The sequence below is a fragment of the Caloenas nicobarica genome, chromosome 4 (assembly GCF_036013445.1).
Source record: "Caloenas nicobarica isolate bCalNic1 chromosome 4, bCalNic1.hap1, whole genome shotgun sequence".
Lineage (NCBI taxonomy): Eukaryota > Metazoa > Chordata > Aves > Columbiformes > Columbidae > Caloenas > Caloenas nicobarica.
In genome coordinates this window covers 33244630-33266455 of record NC_088248.1, presented here as the reverse complement: position 1 = coordinate 33266455, position 21826 = coordinate 33244630, and the positions used below count along the sequence as shown (strand labels likewise).

Sequence of the window (21826 nt, the reverse complement as noted above, 5' to 3'; positions counted from 1 at the left end):
CCTTCCCTTGGGCCTGAGGCAGAGGAATCTCACAGAAGAAGTTGCATCCCACGGGGCTCGTGTCAATACTCCCTACATTTTCCCATTACTGCACGAGAAATCCCTCGTCAAGAGAGATCTCTCTCTGTTAACCTGCCACCCATCTTGAACCAGACCCTTCCAGTTTAGCTGGAAGTTTTCCAGAGAAACTTTGGAAACTCTTAAGCTGAGCAGGACGTATGACATGAATGAGAACACACACACACAAAATTCTAATAAACTATAGTTTGGAAACTAATTATTGCATTTGAAACCAATGCCAAAAGAAGAAAAAAAAAAAAAAAAAGAAACAATAGTGTGCCTTGTAAGTACTCTTTGGTTTAGCTTTAAGATGTTCTAAGCACCAGAAAGGGAGAAAACTAGTATATCAGAATAGTTGTGAAGACAATGGATGTGGCTGTCAGAGACCAGGTTTCATTCTGCCTCTCCCCGAAAACCCTCTCATGAAGTCTCCACTTCTATGTTCTCTTTCTCACTGAGGATCCCACAAAGTGGAAAAGCATTCCTAGACATTTCTTGCAATCCCTAGCCTTGATAATTTACCATATCATTTATATTCTTGTGCAGCTGAAACACCAAGAGCACATTCATAGAATGCAAACAGAGCTGTTTTGAGGTATAACCACTTCTCAATTTCTATTTAAACTCATGTTCAGCACATATTCTCAGAAATACATATTAAACATAAACGCATGATAAATGTCAGGCAGAGCTTACTGCCAAGTCTTCGAGATCAGCCATTCTGGTAAAAAGAAACTCCATACTGGTGATCCATATAGATTGGGACCCAAACCAACTGCAGCTCACTGGGATTAGAAATCCCTTTTATAGCTCAATTTTTAAAAGTTATTCTTTCTGGATAAGTATGTGTTCATGCATGTGTGAGTATACATACAGACAAGGTGGTCTCCTTTCAAAAATAACATTTTAGTTTTTTCTTCAATTTATACAGAAATTACACTAATGGTAAGGCATATATGATTTGGGGGAAAATATGTCCAGCTGTTTACTCATCACTCTCAGCGCAAGTAACCACAGAGGCAGTGTGGGTTTCAGCATGTGGCTTGACGTACACCAACACGTTAATTTTGGTGGCTAGTTAAATAGTACTCTTTCTGGACTTTCCACAAAATTCTTTAAAAAATTAAGTGTGTTAGTCCCTACATTATGTTATACTAAACAGAAGTATACAGTTCAGAAGAGGACAAGTACTTAGGTGTAGCTTGCAATTCATGAAGCCCAGGGCAGAGAAACGCCAGAGGACACATCATCCAGTATCTCTGACTGAAGAATTTTTCTGGAACAAGACTCCCAGAAGAAGCAGAGAAGCCAAGGAGCTTATCTAGGGCCATATACTGCAAGTGCAAAAAATAAGACAATGCTTTCTGCAAAAGAGAGGTCATAAAGGTGTCACTTTCTGTGTTTCTGTAGGGGGTTTTTTTGTTTGGTTGTGGTTTGTTGGGGATTTGTTTGTTTGGGGTTTTTTTGGTTGGATGGTTTTAGGTTTTTTAATATGTATTTGTAAGGTTCTTTAGGAACTTTCCTGCGATCTCTAAAATGGAAGCACAGAAGGAGCTCTCAGAGAGTTGCAATAAAATCATAAAAGCTGGTTTCCATCTTGGATGCATGTTTCCCACTATGGCATCTTATTATTTTCTTGGTCCTCTATATTCCACAACATTTAATCACGAAAGAGACAGTAATGACAAACACTGAGAACTACAGAAATTCCTTAGATTCTGACCTACATAATATGCAAGGTTGCTGTGCCATGAGGTTAGAAGATTAGAAGAACTTCCTCTGTCTAAAAGCAATGATGATTTTTATACAATTTTATTCAAGATTTTGCTTTCTTCTCTCACGGCTTTTAATTTGTTTGTTGTTGGGTTCTGTTTGTTTGGTTTTAGTTCTGTCTTCACAATCAAGACTTTACAAAACAAACTGAAACCACAGCTCTTTGTGTATTATTTAGAAGCCACAGTGGGTATTCCCATGACAACAAATAAAAGATGAAGATAAGGAAAGTGTAGCAGAAGGAGGCAAGATATTGAAAAAAACAAACGTAGGACAAGGATGCAAAGCATGAGGAACAGATGGCCGGGGTCTGTGCAAGGAATCTATGACGATGGGAGAAGCAGGAAGGCTTAGATAAAGAGGTGGGAACACAGCTGAAAATAATCATACATGAAAGAAGGAAAGACAGGTCAGCAAGGATAAAGGAGATGGAGAAAGGATGATACAATTGAGAGGTAAGGGCAAATGGCACATGACAGGTCATAGGGCACTAAAAGAAAAAAAAAAAAGGCAGAATTTGCAAGTGTTTTGTACATATGACAGCAGAGCATGACATCTGGCCAAATACAGTGACTCGCTTTCCCACTCACCAGCTGTAGCAAAGCCTGATTGCAAAGAAGCACAGTAGCAGATGGAAGATTTCAATCTTTGGAGCAACCTTGGAACATTTTTCAAGGGAACTGGCAAATAATTTCTCAAAGAACATTAACCACCCTGTGAGGGTTGGAAGGGACCTCTGGAGATCATCTAGACCAACCGCCTTGCTAAAGCAAAAAAATCTGACTCCTGCAAATCACAGTGAGATTGATCTGGAGAAAAAGCTGCTTAATATCTCCCCTCTGTGTTGCTTAAGAGAGATGTATGGTCAGACACGTGAACAACCTTCTGCCACAAATATAACTGACCGGGTGTGGAAAACAAGTCCAGAAAGAGATATTCTACTGTACTAGAAAGTTTCATGTCTCCAGTCTGTCTGACTCCTTCAAAACAGCACATGATTAAGTAAGATGCAAGAAAGCTGGAAAAACTGTCATCTACAGGAAAGCTGTTCAAAGGAGGAGGGAAGACTAAATTAAAAAGTGAAAACAATTATCCACAAGAGGATTCTCAGTGTTTGCAAAACATGCTGGGAGCCTACAAAAAGACAGATTAATGAAGTAACTAACTATCAGCTATAAAACAGGAGAGTTGGGAACCGGTTCCTTTTATAGACCCCTGTGGTCAATTAACTGACCACTGGCCTAACTTTGACACTAATTCAACCCAAAGTCCCCCAAAGGGATGTTCCTTCCTACTTTGCACAGGTCTCACAGTGTTTAGCTACACATTTGTGCTGCAGTTTGTATGTGCCGAATGCTCCGTGCTGATGACAACCATCAGTTCCATCACAGGCCTTGGGGAGCAGTTTGTATCAAAGGACACAGATTAGATGTATACAGGTAACTTATAATTTACTACGCGTGCATTATTACTGGGGTTCCGCTTCGGCAAATCGGTGATGTACATTTGGAAGAGGAACATTTAACCCTGACACACAACAGCAGCAGGGTTCATTTCTCCTCCTCAAAACTTGCCTGATACCGGCTCTAACTTGCTGTCCTGGCTCTACACTTGATTTTTTTATTCTCCAGCAAAAGTTTTTGTTGGTCGTATTCCTTCTGATTCCTCGTTCTTAGCCACTCTAACCACCAATATCCCACCAAACATGTAGCTTGTCTCCCTAGCACATTAAAATACCTACAGACCTGGTGTAAGCCATGCAAACACAGGCCCTAATATGTACACTGGACACGAATCAAACCAAGGTCTTGTACGCCAACCACCGGGAGCATTCACAGCTGTTATCCCACTGTCATTATGGTCTTACAGAGGAATATCGTATGCCAACTTTTCTTTCAGCCAAAACACTCAACCAAAAATGGTATTAAAAACTACTGCTATTGTGAGCACCACTCACTGTGGCGCTACAGAAGAATTCAAGACATCCATTTTTTAATTGTTTCTAACTTTGTAGTTACTTACTTTGGGTTTGAAGCTCACTATGCTTTGTTTCAGGCAAGAGCTTGTTTGCTTTTGGCTTAAACAAGAGTGTTAGGGTGACGTTTGCAATAGATGGTTGTATTTCTTTCCAATGTTAAAGCTAACCCGCCACTGAAAAACTTAAATGGAATTGACAGAAAGCATGGAGAGAAAGAACTTCAAAGCATTCCTCTAGATTTTAAAGAAAGATAAAAAAAATCTGAAGCCAGAAAGTAGACTAATAATATATAGAGAGTAAAACTGCAAAGATTAACAGCCAAAGAGCCATCTGAAAATATTGAAAACAGACCTGCTGTGTTAAAAGAAATACACAGAACATTACTAGAAGAAACCACTCAGCAATCATTGCAGACTAAAACAATAAAACTTAAAAGAGGAAAAAAAAAAAAAGCAGCGCATCAATGTGCAGAACTGCTTTCTAAATCACTACACAAAGTAAGCACACAACTACTTGTTTTACATACACAGTCACAAACACAGACATGCCAGGGCCTCCAAGTACACAGAAGTAAACTTTTAAGCTAGCTAATCATGCTGGCTGTGGAGTAGAGACTGCTACCGTGCACTGCAGGATTGTCACTTCTGCTCCGCGCCCGGGATGCCCAGGTACCACTCTGGAAATGCCATTTTTGCATATAACCCATCCAGCGAACTGAACCACAACAGGAGCAGGCCCCAGGTTCACCAGGACTTGAGTCAGGGACATTAGGTACTTTTAGTGAAGCACAGACAGCAAACACTCACTTGTTATGTAAATATAATTAAGAGATCTTTTTTCCTTTAAGGCTTGTGAACAGAAGAGAAAGGCAGCATGCAATGTCTCACCCCAAGTCACTGTCAGTCACTTCAGCCGTATGAAGTAGGGACTCGTGTTTGCTGGGACTTAGAAGGAGCATGAGAGAAGCAACTGGGAGACTGCAATGGTTCAAGAAATACAGATAAGAACAAGAGTAGAGTTTAAAGCAATAGAGAATAAGAATTTTAAACTCAGAAATCGAAGAATAAACAACAAGATTTTTTTCAGCAAGAGAACACCATAAAATGGATGGGAAACAGACTGTAGAAAAAGAGAGTTAGGGCCCACCATATTTCTATAGTCACAATATTTTTCTTCTTAAATTCTGCATTATAGGTATGCTGGAGAAATAAATGTTCAACACAAGAACTCTCTTCTCTTTATGCATGCTACAAATTTTACCATAAAAATATTACCTCATTTTTAATGTAGTCTTTGAAAGGGTCAGTTCAAAAACTTGGGAGAAGGTAGGGAATAAATATAGTTTTCTGGAGAAAAGGGAGCCCCAAAACAAATTATATTTGCTATTCAAACGGAAGGGCTAGTGCACTGATTCGTTTAAGTAAACAATGCTTGTTCCAAAATATTATGCTATTAATTCTGCCAGTGTGCAAGTTCTATGTTTTTAAAGAAGTACTGAAGAGGTTACAAATGGGTATTTTATAGTTTTGGATCGTAAGTTATATCAGTGATTAAAAAAAAAAAAGTATCAGACACTCAAGCTAAGTGAAAGTTTTTTTCAGAGATCTAACTGAACAAATATCTGACTCTACATGCAATTGTCTGACGAAGGGCTATAAAAATGCTCAAAAGAAAAAAAAGAATGTTGAAGTTAGATCTCTGCGCTCATAAGCAGTATTTATATGTTTTGCTAGAGTAGTCATGCGAGTAATACTGATTTACTTGCCCCTCCCACAAACACAACCCATTTCATGTTTCGAGATTAAATTTAGGCCTATAATCCTGACTTATTTAGCATGTTAACACATGAGAGTGAGACTGAGATATCACATGGTAAATTAGGCACAGCTCTGTTCTCAGGTCACGCTGAGTGTGAGATGAGTCCTTCTTATTGCAATGGCTTTGGGATAATGAAAAAAGAATGTGCAGAGTATCCAGAACAAAGAAATGAGGAATTCTCCCTCCACTGGAACCTTCACCCATCCACATACAAACCTTATATTGCTATCTGCCGTTATTTGAAATAGTATTACTATAATATATAGTAAACCCCTCTACATTAAAAGCAGCTTTTAATTCAATTATTTTCCGTATTTTTAGATTTGCCATAATTGTTAAGTTAGAGTTTACTTCGACAAGATGTCTTGCCGTGAGCTTTTGGTTTTGCTCCATTTATTTGGAACACCATTTGGCAAGTACTAGTTACGCAACAGAAAATAACCACTCCAGGCCAATCTCCTTAACAGACAAAAGGTGAAAGAAACAGTTGTGCAGGCTGAATGGAACAACTGAATTTCTCTGGCTGCTTTCAGAGTTGGCATAATTGGCACAACCTGAGGGACAGATGGCTGGCTGGCTGCTCAGATACAAATACCAAGTATGCCCAATCAAACTAGAAAAAAAAAAGAAAAAAAAAAAGGCTGAAACGTCTCATTCTTCAACCCTATTTCACAAATGCAAGCAGTGTAATGGGGAAAGCTGAAAGAGCCAAAAGGCACTTGCATGACTGACAGAACTACAGAAAATTTTAATAGCCGGACAAGAAGGACACTTGTTACTGCACATTAGCATATTTAGTAAACCTGTGAAGTCCAAGGTGATAGTTAACACGTCTGTTGAAGGCAGAAAGAACACTGAAAAATATTTTCCCGTGGAAAGAAAGGAAGATAAATAAGAAAAACTCAATTTTTTCCCTAAAGGGCTTTTAAAGATTGCTAACCTAATCAGCTGGGCCATACACTGACAATGCTGTCAGGGACTAAGCACAGACAGTCCCAAGTTAAAACACAATATTCATCTGATATTCCCTGAGCCCAAGTTCTGTCCAAAGACTACAAAAAAAAATAAATCAAAACTTTATTCCACAGGCTTTAAAAAGGCCCAAATTCTACACTAAGATATTATCAGTAAAATACATCTATCAAATTTCAGAGTTTTGACAGCACTCTTACACATTCACTCTTTATGCCAATTTAATTGTTTTCAAGTAATGCTCAGACAGCCAAGTCATCTCAAATTCCTCATACAAAGAATAGTCTTTGATGGAACTACCATGTAATCAACAATGAGCTGTTTGACTATGTCAAGAAAGACCTTTCCTCTAAAGTCTCTCTGCTTCAAACTAACTTCACACATTTTGGTTTTGTACTCTGGGTTTTTACTGGTTTTATTTAATTCTTTCAGAAGAGCAAAATGCTATGAAGTGAGACTTGCATAATTGCATGCTAGTGTTTTCATTTCTGCATGCCTGCTAATTTTCTGAAATAAAATACGCTATACTAATTGAATGACAAGATTTTAAGGTAAAAGTCAAAATCCAAATTAAATAAGATTACTTCTCACCGTTCCCATCAAATCCAGCTTTGAAAGTAGTATCGCCTCCACCTCATCCCCAGGCTGGAAGCTCCTGGCCTTACAGCAGAGCCGAACTTAGATGTTCTGTGCTGTCTGGCAAACCCCTAAGCCTTTAAACTTGCTCAGAATGCTGGGGTTTTGCTGATACGCTGTCACTCACACCTGCCATGCTCCTGTGGGTGCAGGGAGATATGTGGGCACAGGGCTGCCCCTGTGCCAGGTTGGACCGCGCTTCTGCAGTGACAGCCCCATGTTTACTCTCAATCTCTTTGCATTTCAGATCAACAGTTTCACTGCAATGTCAGGAGCAGAGCCAGCAGCCAGTGTGCAAGCTTCTTTGAAAAGGAAAGGTAAATTGTGTGATGACATTACCTAAAAAATTCACAGTTTCACAGAAAACACTGCTAGAAATAGCTAGTACTTTTTCCTGCGTTATATCAGAATGAATATATAATATATGCTACTGGGGCACAGTAACAATACATCCTTTTTAATGGTGCAGGATTCTTCTTTCAAATTTACTTTATATTCTTTACAGTTACTACAGAGCCAGATTTTTTTAAAAAAATTGCTCTTAAATCATGCCAATTTTAGCTTATGCTCATGATGAAGGCAGGAAAGGAAAAGCCTACGCTTACACAGTTGCCATCAGTCTAGTTACATATTAACAGCTAGTAAAAGGAAAAGCATGAAATTCAACTAATGAACACCAAATTAAGAGGTTGCTTAATTCTAACAGAAGCCTCCAGAGCACCGTATTTTTAGAAGCCTGCCATGACAGCAGTAACTAAGCATACCCTCCAGGGCTTTGTAGCATGCCATTAAACATAATTCCAGAAGGCTCTAATAAGTTACAGCATTAGAAGAGTATTCTCTGTTGGACATTTTAGGACTTGCTAAATTCAGAATCATTTCAAGGCACCAACATTTTTTTCAAATACAAGATGCAAACAGGTAACAAAAAGCCTGGACTGCTTCAAATAAAACTTTATTAGCGTCTTCTAGGAGACTGATGCCGGGAATAGGCTTTACAGCATCAACAAAGAAATATGCATAGATATAATCGACATATTCTCAATGTTTAAATGATGCAAAGCTGCTTGCTTTTAGGATACTTCTTACTGCCACAACTCCCACTGGATAGCATGAAGTTAGCTAGTCATACCATTACCAGCTTCGCACTTGGCCATTTCTTTATGTGTCTAGTCCTTCATTTCAAAGAAAACGCACACATCTGTGAAAGGCTGCAGGTCAAAAATAGGAAGAGCTCAGTAATCGCCTCTGTTGGGAGAGTCATTACTAGGTAAGTGGAATAAAAAAAAAAAAAATTAAAAAAAAGGCAAGCCAGAAGGGAATAGAATCACCCAACAGACTGGGGCTGCAGATTATCAAAACAGCCAGGCCAGTCCAAGGAAGAACAAATAAATAAATGAAGTAGAAAGCTAATGAGATGGCCTCAAATATGAGGGAAAAAGGGAGTCCCAGTCTGGACATGGGAAGACTGCCGTAACTGCTTAGTCAGCACGTTGGGATCCTGACTATTTATTACAACGGGCATTAAAAGAGAAAACTTAGACTTATTTTTCCTGGAAAGCAGTAATTTATTATTTTTTTCTGCAATCTAATCAAATTAACTTGTAAGCACATATATTAGAGAAAATATCTAAACAAATAATTCCTAACACAAGTCACTTGCGCTAGTTGCAAAAGTACTGATGTACTTCTCTAATTTTAGAGGACGATTCTATGCTATTTCCTAACATTCATAAAAAGACTAAAAAGATAGCCCTAACCTTTTGTAAAAGCTATTTCAGAAAAGCTTATGATCATTGTAAACTTTAAGATACTTTATGCATACAAGTCCTTTATGTTCAATAAATGGAAAAAGCAGTTTTAAAAACATACTGAATAATTAATTACTACAGCTATTAGACTGATCACAATGTGAAAATCTTGCACCCAAAAAATAAATTGCTCTATCAAAAGCATTAGGCCACGGATTGCAAAGGTGTTGCATATGTACCTCTAGGGATGGCCTGCTGCCCCTCACCGAACACCCGCCACCTCCACGCATCTGTACCTCAGCTCAGGATCGCTCGCTTCAAGCCAGCCGCCTCTGAGCAATCGTACCTACTTGAGCCCAGAATCAGTCTCCAAACTGTGTGGAAATACCCTGACAACTGAGCCAGTCGACTGGATCAAGGAGGAGGCTGCTCAGGCTGAAACAACCTGTACAGCACAAGTTTCTCCTGCTTTAGTCAGTGGTCTCAGTCTCTATCAAGCAACTTCCCATGCAGTAATCCAGTCACAGTATTTGAGGAGGAAAAATGTATCTGTCTAAAAGGATAGAAATAAACCAAGCTACATCTTGAAAGAACTTTATGGTTAAAATTGAAAATTTTCTGTGTGCATTCTGAACAAATAAGGTTCTCTCCTTTCAGCTATGTTGTCACACATCTCTAGGAGGCTCCAAGCCAGATTACTCACCAATATGATTATTTTCTTCCATTAACTACTTTCAAACAATGTACATTCCTAACAAAAGCGTCTCCTAATATAGCATTCCCTGAGTCCTTTTTAAAAATTATTTTAAATAAAATAAATCCTTTCTCTTTTCATATTTCAATGCTCATAAGCACAAACAATTTGGTCACCCTATTTTGACAAGTTCATTCCTGGGGTTGTGTTGTACGGTTTTAGAAAAATTTAGAAAAATAGCTGCCAAAGGAGAGCTAGGATGTACTGACTTCTAAATTCTTCCCCTGGCTCAACACATGAGTCATGGGAAGTGAAAATCCCTCCTCTTACCAACCCTAGGGCAGGGATGTAAGGAATGAAACATCAACTAATCTCTTTCATCTTAACCAACACTGGCCCAATGCAATGCTTAGTGGGAGAAAAAAAAATTGCCAGAAACTCTCCCCAAGTCTCTGTTGCTTATGTGTTTCTTGAAGGGAACACAGGGAACAGCATAAAAAGTCCATCCCTTACCTTGCTTTAAAAAGATTCTGTTTCATCACTGTTGCAGCACAAAGTGACACCACCTTGCTCTCAAAAGGAACAGCAGCTATAATGCTGTTTGCCATTAAACTTTCTCTTGCAAAGCCTCAGAATACAAAAGAATAACCCACGAGAAAGCAATGTCATGAGAAATGACATAAATGTGTCAACTAACAATAAAACGGTGAAAGGAACGGTTTTGAACTGAGCAGTGACATGAACTGTCACAAACCAGACTGGGGAAAGGATGTAAACTGGTTGTTTCCCCAAGCTACTGGATTACAGTGCCCACAGCCAATAGTTGCAGTAATAACTTCAAGATCTTTGAGGAACGTGGTATTTCACATACCTGTCTGTTAAAAATATTATATTATGCTGTGGCAATCCCCTATGACCTTATGGTTTGAGCACATATCCCTGTCATACTGAATGCCAGACACTCTTTGATGTCACCAAGGATCACTGAAATTGCTTCTGCCTCCCTGAAGCCCTGTAGTGTCAGTACTAAACTGTAGTGTCAGTACTAAACGTGCCCAGTACAGCTGCAGCTGAGATCCCCTGGACAACGTGCTGGAGAGGTGGGACACTCCCTATGGCTTCTGAGGGTTGTGGTCTGCAGCATCATCAGCTCTTAGGTGAAAAAGGCCTCACTGTTCCTAGTGACTTTAATACTTAATTCAAGCCAGCATAAAGCAAAATGCAAACAAGCATTAATTCAGCTTATCTAAAACAGACAGCACAGCTGCAAGTGTTTTACCAAAGATGTAGATGACAAAATTAAAGAAAATCTAAGCGGAATCTGTTTATACTAAGGTGACATGAGAAAGGTTTTTCTTTTCCTCACTCACTGATATACCATTTCCTACCTCATAAAATTGTTGTCAAGGTTTTGGTTGCATATGTGCCTTCTCTTCTTCAGCAGGTAACATATCCATCACATTCATACCCCTCGTCTAGCAATATGTACATCAGACAAATATAAAACCCAAACACGCAAGGAGATTAATTGTAGGAAACATGTTAGCAGTTCTTGCCTGAGATTGAAACATGACTGTGATTAACATGCTGGAGTTGCTCATCTCCAGTCTCCTCATTTTATGCATGCCACAAAATCAACAAAAGGCAGCAGAATCATCAATAAATGATCTTTCTGCTTACACTGCATAGGTCAACTTCTTCGTTACTTGAACAAAAACCCCTAAGCTTCCAATATTGTTATGCCCAGAATAAACATCTAATTTTGTCAAAACATAATCGATCACAGGTAATTCAAAACTTCAGAACCTGACTGCCAAGAAAATATTGATGAAGAATAAAACCCCATCCTTGCACCTTTTCTTGTGGGAGGAAAAAAACCCCACCCTTTCAGTAAAGCTCCCACAGTACTCTCGACAAAGGTGAAGTTCCATGAAAAATTTTTCCACTTACAAACCCTGTTAAAACCACACTTTTCAATCCACACCCTTGCTCTAGTTTCACCATCTCATAACTACACTAATCCAACTATAAACTTATCTAACCAAAATGCAACTTCCAGCATCTCTTACTTTTTCAGTGGTCCATTTCAGAGCTGCCTAAGTATAACCATGAGATGAAGAATAAGCATCTGGCAGAAGACATAAACCTTTAGGAGCAGCCATGCCACTGCAAAACAAATCAATACAAAATCCATAGGGACCTACTTAGCAATTCTTACTCTGAGAGCAATCAGCAAAACCAAAAATTGCAGCAGATGCTATACAAACTAAAGATATTTGCTGTTCTTGCTTTTCGGAAAAATGGGAAGGAGTCTAAACAGTAACCCTGGGTTAGAGGGCAGCACCAAGATCCTAATTCTGATCAGATCAGCACAAGATTTGCCATGTATGTCAGGCGTTAGCATCCCTCTCCAAACACCTGTCCCCACAAAAGCAAGTCGAAAGATAGGGTTGAGGGGGAAGCTATGTCAACAGAAACTTTATTTTAAGCAGCATTTTTAATTGCCATATCTCTGCTCAAGGGGATCACACTGATGACATAGTAACTCCTACCTGAAAAAAATCTAAGGTATACACAACCACTGTGAGGTGTAGCATGAAACATCCAGACAAAACTGGCTCTTCCTTATAAATCCTGAGTCAGATTTCTTTGCTACTCAGTCTCCAAATTGGGATGTGGCTCAATAATCACTAAAAATCCTGAAACAAAAGGTTCATTTCAAGGACAGTTCCCAGACCAGCCTCACCACCATCATGAGCCCTGCAAGACGCAGAGAGCTACAAGCAGCTTTGCTAAAACATTATGAAGTATCAACGTATGCAGGCAAAAGGTTCTGTAGCAGGCTCAACTTGTCAAGTGTAAGCCTTAGTGCTATGAATTAACATAATTTGCCTCATGAAGAAGCCTGTTCTGTTCCTCCACATTATTTTCAAATGTCTCAGTTCAGCATTTGGGATCATTCCTTTCCTTTCAGCACTCACCCATGCCCTCAACAAACAAAAACATTGCCTCCTGGTAAAAAGCTTTAATTGCAACATGAACTGAACTGCTAGATTTTGAAACTTTTGCTTTAAGTAAGGTGGCTTGATTCCAGCTTTTAACTGCTGAAGAAGGAGGCCAACTCATGTAGTTGACAAGTGATCTGGACAAGACACAGAAAGAAAACACGTCTCTCAGCATGCCACAAGCTGTACACAGGAATGATCAAAGACAACATGCAACAGAAATGGTACAATAGCTTACTTTTTTTCTCTGCTTTGCATGTTCTGACAAGAAGTTTCATGATACTCAGTGACAGGATTTAGAAATCCTTGAGAAAATCTGCATGTGTTCGCATCATTAATACAAACACTAAAATAGCTAATTTGAACTCACAGACGGAATCTGTTATCATCTTGTAAAAATGTTCAGAGAGCTATTCATCGAAAATGCCACCTTTCCACTGCATGAACAGAAATGTTACTTTCAGCTACTGAAAATTTTTCCCTGAAATGCTGAAACACTTCAATACTCATCAGAAAAGCAAGGTAGTGAATATAAATCTTTTTACAGACTCACAACATGGTCTAAAGAGAGCTCTTATATCAGTAAGCTCATATATTAGAGCCAGGACTTGGTTTACAAATAAGGGTCTGGTAACAAAACTATTTCTTCCAACTAGAACAGTTCTACATTGCAAAACAGATTATATCAGGATAGTTTGTTTCCTACACAAAAATAACCATAAAATAATATTACAATACAATAACTGCATGCCTATCACATTTCCATAATAATAGATGGGTTTATGTTTAATAATGTAACAGTACACTTAAAGCTGTACAGCATATGCTTGTAGATAAACCCTGGATACTTATGGTAGAGCACATTAGGCAGATTCTGCAAGACATTCCAAGGAAGATATTCATCAGGATATGCCAGAGACCTGCTCAATCGATTATCTTTAAAACTCATTATGGGACCAGGCCCAAGAGCAAAGACAACAAATATCAAGTCCTTCATTCAACTACTTGGCTATTATAAACAGCATGAGCAAAACCAGAAAGTATCCCACAGCAAGTCATTTGCATTCAACAAGACAGTGGCACTAGGGTGTTTGGTGAACAAAGCAGGAGTTTTGGCATGCTTTGTTCAATTGCTTGGTTGGCATCTATGTTCTGGCAAAGCAGACTGGTCTAAAACGTGTGTGAATATACTAGTAAGTTGAGTAACTTTACTAGGAAACCCTGTTCCAAGTCAGTGCAGAGGTAAACTGATCTGCCTTAGACAAACAAAACTTCACTGGAAGAGGAATCAGTGCATTGTTACTACCAGTCAAAAAAAAAAGAATTTAAGTCCAGTCATGCCAGACTCTTAAGTCCACACCTGAAAACAGTACAAGCATATCCAGCTACATCAAGGAAGTTTTTAATGTCAGGACTCATTTGATGAGTTCTGAAAATGAAGGCAGTAAGCAAGCATACAAAATTGTCAGTGGGACAACTTAATATCAACCGAGTTTCAGTACACGTAAGGTATAGTTCATATCTGTGATACTAACAGGTCACCTGAAATGCTGAGAAAGTTACTCAAAACATAAAGCAAGTCAGTTGCAAAATCTGAAATTAAAGAGTAAATAATTTTGATGACCCACACAGTACAAGAGCTCTCTCAGGCAGCACTTTCCAACTCATCCAAAGCACCTGCCTGAAAGGTTGTCAATGCACAGCTCCAGTTAATGATGGGAGGACTGCAGTACTTCCTCCTTACTGCCACAGACCCCTAAAGGTATCGCTGGCTCATTTAAAAAAAAAAAAAAAAAAAAAAAAAAAAAAAAAAAATCACATGAATCAGTGAACAAGGAAAAACGAAGTGAAAGTTCTAGCTAGTCTTGATCTTGAAACCTGCAGCAGACTCATCAGGCATGTGAGAGTATCAGTACTCTCCTCCCTCTGCCAGATCCACACAAGGAGATGCACAAAATGCCTTTGGAGAGCTGTCTAGAGCATTCAGGCCAGCAATGAAAACATTCAGGGCAAAGGGAAATGATCTTATGTTGGTTAAAACAGACCAGTGGACTGAACTCTTCCAGGTTAGTAATGACTGAGATTTACAAGCAATGACAGCACAGCAAGGGATAACTGCTGAGGTTACCTCTCAGCTGGTCACACTGCACTCTATGCACAAACAAGAACTATCAACTGCATTGACCAGTGTATTTAATTTGCTTTGGTGAAAAGTTTTCAGGTTCACAAACTGCTTTTTTAATTCATGTTGAGGAAAAAAGCATGTTTTTATACAGTTGATTTGGAGCTTTAACGAAGTAGCTGAAGTTGACAAAGCTGTACGTACGTAAGATAGAAACAGTGACACCAGAGCTATGCCTGAAGAAAATAATGTCTGTAAAAATGCATTTTGCATTAATTCAAATGATTCTTTGATGAATGGACATGAGGGAACGTGGGACGCAAGCATGGGAAAAGCTGGCAGTGTTGTGGTGCAATCGGACAATAAAGCTAGTTTATTGATCTTCTTATCATGTACTCCAGTTGCAAATAAACTGATGAATAGATGCTTTCCCACTCCAATTAAAAGCAAAGAAGACAGTTCCTAAAAAATAGGAAAGAATCAGATCAATAGAACAGCAATGCTGCAACGAAAGATGCCTTGTTCTTCTGCAGAGGGTCATAACCAATTTGCTCTTCTCTCCTAACCAAAGTGCAATATGTGATTACACAAGTGCTCACAAATTAAGCTATCAATAAAAACAGACAGAAAAGCACAACGGCCATAAGTAGTATCCATTGTCACATTTACTCAAGATATCCATTTCAGTCCTCTCACGGCTTTCAGATCATTACTGCATGATGACCTACATTATATAAAAGACATGTAATAGCATACACTGCCTAAATATTTTGAGGAAGTCCTTAAACTATGTTTTGCATCATGAATAACATGCTTTCAGCAGCTAGTAGACAAGAAGTCCTCTCAAGGTCAAACAAGAGCAATCTCGAAAACTTTTCAGAAGGGATAGCAAGATAATGAGAAAGTCAAACCACACGTGCCACATGATTCCTGTAGTTAAATCTCTGTGTGTGCCCACATACACACACGAGAGAACACAATATGAAAAGGAATGACAAGAGGGTACAGGGACAAAGCAAACCCATTCAGGTAAACAAGTCCTTGCATTAAAATAGATTTACCTGAGACTCCAATTCTTCCAATTTACGCTTCCTGGCATGAAGAGCTTTGCTTGGAAAAGCCCAGAAATAATTGGAAGTTCCAATTCTATCAGTGTCCACCATGCCATCATCAACTAAGCTTTGCAGAATCTCTTTCACTGACATTGAGGCTAATAAAAGCAAAAAATACCAAATTAGAACTGCATAACGTCTAAACTATGGATATTATGAATACCATAAGCCATCATCTACAATCACCTGCAGGAATATTTTACTATAATGTCAGCTAGCTGGACAATTTCAACAGGACACCACGCCTGATGCTTTACTTGAAGAAATGAATCCCTTTAAAAGCAGCAGCTTATACATAAAGGCTGCTATTCTACACAGTCTGCTACCAGATGTTTGTAAAACATCGCTCATGAGTATCATAAAACATAGATGCAGATTGCAGTACAATACCAGTACAAACTCATGAGAGGGTAGTTGAGAAGTTGTCTCGCAATCTTAAATTTAACATGGATTAACTTATTATTTCTTCATTAGGAAGGTAATTACATTTCACTTCATAATGCTTATCAAAGCATTTAACAGCAGCAGAGGCACTAAAGCCATTTGCCTACAGACTCAGGAGGGGCAAATTTTACTTTTTATTATATTCAGTTCCAATAAAGAAAGTAATCTGCAGTCGGAAGGATCCAAAACACTTCTGAACATAATTGCTCATTTTCTAGCAAAGGTGTAGTATAATTCACCATTTAAAAAATGATACCTGTTCAACAAAGCAAAGTAGTTATTATCCTCAGGTGCTCCAGATACAAAGACTTTTGAGATAATTAATGGTTTTCAGTGTCTGACTTGCAATGTCAAGTCCAAGGAGGTCACAGATCAGGAACATTCAATTTTTTGGAAGCTATAGGCTGGATGCCAGTAGGGGGGTGTTTCCATAGGCTAGATGTTTTCTTTTTTTTTTTTTTTTTTTTCTTCAGAGTAACTGTGGCTTGGGTTGCATGGCTAGATGTCTTCATATTCAGAGGCAGGATGAATTTGGACTATTCGAAGGTGCTAACGGTTTTAGAAACTCTACACTCCAGATTTTTAAATATGAAATTCCATTTCTTGTCTTTACTGTTTTGCATCCTCTTCCTGCAATTTGCAATTAAACATATGCATTGACAAACCAATCAAGACAGCATCACATCTCTTCAGAAGCCTATGAGTGCCTCTGTTAGCTGCTGATGTAACAGAAAACCACCGCTTTGCAATATTCACGTCTGTGGTTCTTTCAACAAGTTCATTTGCTCTTTCTGTGCCACAAAGATACACTAGTCAAGGACAGTGGCAACTACACAAACAATACGCTTCGTCCTCCTTTTGTCAATCAACATAGAAGGAAGCAAAATGAGGAACATATAAAACAACTCAACAGCATAAGATAAATCCTCTTGGACGAAATCCTAAACCAAGGGATCTCATCAGAAAGGCTTTCATTGACAAGACAAACCCCTTCCATTTGCAGCTGTCCAGTCATTTTTTGGGGGGGAAACTCAACAGAACTTTGACCGTGGACTAGTATTCTAAGATATTTGCAACATTACAGACAGAAATTTGAATCCTCTGTTCACTGCCTAAGTACACATAACAATTCCATAGACTGACAGTCACTGCAAGTCAGGCATCTCAGAGCCCAGGAAAAACCCCATCCTGTGTTTTAGTGGTTAACTTGGAGTCAGCTGTGACATTTTAATAATCTCCCATTTTGGCCCTAACACCTAAGTGACAAACAACAGCAAACCGAGGTAGGAGCATGCTGTTAATATAACTTTTAATGCTACAGCCCTGCCATTGACCAGTCTCCCTTTCTAGTTATTTTTTCCATTATAATTACAGGCAAAACCCTAAAATTGTAGCCTGAAAAATTTACACTGTATGACCTGTCCCAGAAATGATTAATAGCTCAAGAGAAATAGCTTTTGTAAACACTTACTAATTCCTTTTTCTTTTGGAGCAATCTTCTCTATATCCTTCAACTGGAACACGTCTTTCTGTGCAAAACATAAAAGACACTTTAGCTCCAAATGACAGCATCATCTAAGCCTGAGTGGTTTTTACACTAAATCAATGCCAACAAAAGCAAGCAGGAAACACATTGCATATTTATATTTTGCTAGGCAAGTATCCCTCAATAGAATTAGAACATTCTGAGAATTTTTTTTTAAATACTGTTATTGTAACAAGGCCTGTTCTTTTATTTGGTACTCTAAAGTCACCGCATTTTACCTGAAGTTAGACTGTAAACCCCTTGGGGCGGACAAAGCCAAGGTCAGACTGTCAGCACCAGATGCGCCACATCGCTCAAGTACTCAAATGTCGCAATGTTTTTTTAACAGGTGAAACATCGTGAATTACACGTCACCAATATAACTGGAGCTCTGCTTCTGGATCTCCAGGTTTCTTCTCTGCAGTGACTTCTTCCAGGTCTACTCTCATCTTTCCTTACGCTCAGATTTCTTCCTTTTCCCGCAAGCATCAGTGAAATAACTCATCTCTTGCTATTACTCTCATGGTAGCAGACTCAAAATGAGAAGATTTGCATGGGGAGCACATGAAGCATTTAACACCACCTGTGCATCTTCATGCCTTAGCTCCACCCGAGGATGAGCCACCTGATCAGAAGCTACATGAATCAAGCCCTGTCCCTGTAATTAATACATTGATGACACAGGACGTGAGTGAAATGCGGGATATACAGAGTTCATCTACATCTTCAGTTAAGCTCCTTTTAGGGCCTGTTTTCTCACCGATATAAATGCAGGACAATCACAAGTTACTTACTGTTTCAAAAAAGATCTCCATCATGCGAACTCTCTTCTCCTCAAAGCTCAGACCTTTTTTCTTGGACTAGAACAGGAAAAAAAGCCCCAAACATTCAGCCATTTAAATAATTAATAACTACTCAGAACTCAAATCTATTTACTACTGAGTTACATTTGCCTTTAAAATAACTTACCACTAACCCCAGACTTTCAGATAAACTATTTCTTCCCAAAGAATCATTACACCAAGTTAATCCACCTGTAGTCTATTAAACTGATGGATGTATAAACTGAGTTTGGAGCCAACCTTTCACACAACGAAATCCAGCTCAAGCCTCAATGTTTCTCGGCATACCCAAACAGTTCCTTGTTTTACTTTACTAAAAGTGTGTATTTATACCAATTCTCAGCAACTCATCCAAATGTTTAGTAGTCCTTAGAAAGATAAGAAGGAATATTTGGGGTTTGCCGTTTAGAATTTTTTATTAAAACTTGTGATATAGAGACACTGGGCTGAGATGTAGGCCACCGAAGTTTTTTAAGGAGATAAAAGTGCATTTTGAGGTACTACATCCTTCTTCAAATTTCCTACCCAATTTTGTAATTTCGAGGTCACATTTTAAAAACTGTGTTTCTCTTATTTCCTTTCTCTGCAGTTGTGTGACCAAGCAGTAAATAACATGGATTGCAAGAGAAGCAAAAGGCAGAAACCACCGTTCACAAACTGCTAGCAGTAATACAAAACCGAGAAATACCCTCCTCTGATCACGTGCAGAGGGACTATTTTGACATGCCCTTTGTAAAGTTAGGCTCTAAAATATTTCACAGAGAATTGGGGGTTTTATTAATAGTGTTCAGCGTAGTCCTCAACAACCCAAAAGCGGTGGCCCGTAAGGTGAACCAGGAACAAGTTTCGCCTGCCCCAGCCCCTGCTTCGCCAGCTCCAAGAACCTGCGCTGCTGCGTGCGGCTACAGAAAAAAAAAAAAAAAAAAAGGGATAAATATTATTGCCCTTGAGTCAATGGAAGTCTAGTAACATGGTGCTTTGAGAAGGATGACGTGCGTTTCTTGCCAAGTCCTGACAGGAGGGCTTAACCGCTGCCTCCTCCTTAAGTAAATCACACAGTAGGGCAGCATAAAATTATAAACGTGCGTCAGGAGCAAAATGGCCAGATTGGTTTAGATTGCAAAAACTTTACTAACTGTCCCGTTGGCTTCTCCCTCCTACCTCCTTACCCGGTGTTCCGCACCAGGCCCAGCAGCTGCGCTGTCGCTCCTGAGGTGGCCACAGGCGCGGACGCGGCTCCGGGCCCTGCGGCTCCCACCCGCCTCCGCACGGCCACACCGGGGGCCCGGCCCACCCGTGGGTCTCCGTGGGAGACTCCACTCCACTCCACTCCACGGCTCCACCCCGGGCGCCGCTTACCATGCCGTTGATTCCGGCGCCAGCGGGAGGGAAAAGGCCGCCGGGAGCCCGCCTGCGCAGCTCGCAGCGCCGCCCGCCGCGGGGCCGCGTCCGCACAGCTGAGGCGGCGGGGCCGGGCCGAGGGGCGGGGAGCAGCGGCGGGGGCCGGGCCGAGGGGCGGGGAGCAGCGGCGGGGGCCGGGCCGAGGGGCGGGGAGCAGCGGCGGGGCGCCGCCCGGCGCCCCGCCGCTGCTCCCCGCCCCTCGGCCCGGCCCCCGCCGCTGCTGAGGAGCAGGCCCGATGCGGGTTGCGCGGTGCGAGGCGTGATACTTGACACCGTCGAGAAACGGATCCTTGCGATTTTACGCACCAGCCTTGCTGCACCAGAAAGCGGATTGTCGCTGCCCTCTGGTTTTATGCGTTACTTACAGCGCCGTGGTTGGCTGCTGTGTTTCTTTCAGACGCGTAGGCGCTCGTAGGTGAAGCCGGCAGGCAAAACTCTGCTTTTTGTCACCAGCTACCGATGGGTTGCACACGGTGCAAATGACAGAGAGTGTTAAGTTTTGTGTTTCCCAAGCTTTAGAGCACAATTTTATTGAGTTCTAATCTTGTGTTTCTCAGTACCTACTTCATATTTCCCGCAGACAGTGCGATGTTCTTGACGTGTCCTTGCCACATCTTCAGTATATATTTGCCGTATTATTGAAATTAATAAAAATGAGCAAAATTTTTAAAATTGAAAAATATTTTAAATCCCACAAAAAATAAGGTGGGTCTGATCGTCCGGGGGGGGAAAAAATACTCGTTTCTGAATCTCTCTCAACACGGGTGTGTTTGACAGTCTGCGGGAGACGTGCTGTGTGCCTGCGGGCAGCTGCGCCTCCGAGACGAGGCCCTGGGCCTCTGTGCCAGCGCTGCGGATTCTTTTTTTCTCCAGGGTCCAGCAGCAAAGGTAAAATATTAATAATTAACAGTGGTCTGCGATGATGCATATGGCACAAACAGCCCATGGTAGGAGCAACAGGACATGGAGAAGTAAAAGCGTCTCTTGTCTGTGGAAGCACATCTGGTGTTGCTTGAATTGGTTGTTGCGATGACTGTTCTAGGGACTTTAATTACAGTTCATTTTAATTACTATATGTGCTGTAAATTACCCTCCCTCAGCTACAGCAGTTCTGGGAAACTGCTTTGCAGTTTAACAGCAGTTCTGGGAAACTGCTTTGCAGTTTAACAGCAATGGGTTCGTATCTGCCATACTAATCATAGGGTTTAAATTCAAGCAAATGAAAGCATGCAAACTGAACTGTTCAGGCAGCCCCCAGCAATATTTTCCATCGTCTTTGCAAGGTGCCCCTTCTTCTGAAACATGAGGTTCTCTTCCATGCAGACTTGGCTGTGATCCTGTGCCTCATCGTGCACACCAGTGTATTACTAAAAATGAAATGCAAGTTAGGAAGGACATTATTAATACAAAGTTTAATATTCATACAAAACACAAAGCTGCTTCTGTGCTTCCTTGTGCACCACGTTTTCAGCTCGCTCACCTGCGATGAAGTCTGTTGGCACGCCTCCTCATCTGCTGTGAGGGCTCATGTTCTGTCCCACCGCATTTCCCTTCCTTTGGCCAGCCCTCAAAGCCAGCATGTCCCCGCGCTCCCTGTGACAGTTGTTTCCCTCCCGTCACCGTGACCTCCTCGCCCAGGATGTGGGCCCCTTCCTGAAATAAAACTGAGCTCTGCTCCTTTTTTTTACCGCTG

General features: G+C 40.4%; 1 protein-coding gene across 4 annotated transcripts in view; it reads right to left on the bottom strand.

Moving 5' to 3' along the window:
* The window catches only part of MND1 (meiotic nuclear divisions 1), a 42337-nt gene extending 22147 nt beyond the window's left edge, over positions 1–20190 (bottom strand). The window contains exons 1-6 of one of the 4 annotated variants that reach the window (XM_065634221.1): positions 20092–20190; positions 18685–18750; positions 17837–17894; positions 15871–16019; positions 15014–15271; positions 4699–4788 (exon numbers count right to left, since the gene is read on the bottom strand). In XM_065634221.1, coding sequence (XP_065490293.1) covers positions 4720–4788; positions 15014–15271; positions 15871–16019; positions 17837–17894; positions 18685–18750; positions 20092–20094 — 603 coding nt within the window. In that variant the 5' untranslated portion in view covers positions 20095–20190 and the 3' untranslated portion in view covers positions 4699–4719. Of the gene's footprint in view, positions 1–4698; positions 4789–14514; positions 15272–15870; positions 16020–17836; positions 17895–18684; positions 18751–18859; positions 19635–20091 lie in introns of those variants that run through there. The other 3 variants (XM_065634218.1, XM_065634217.1, XM_065634220.1) reach the window with 3 other exon arrangements.
* Between the last annotated feature and the right edge of the window lie 1636 nt (positions 20191–21826).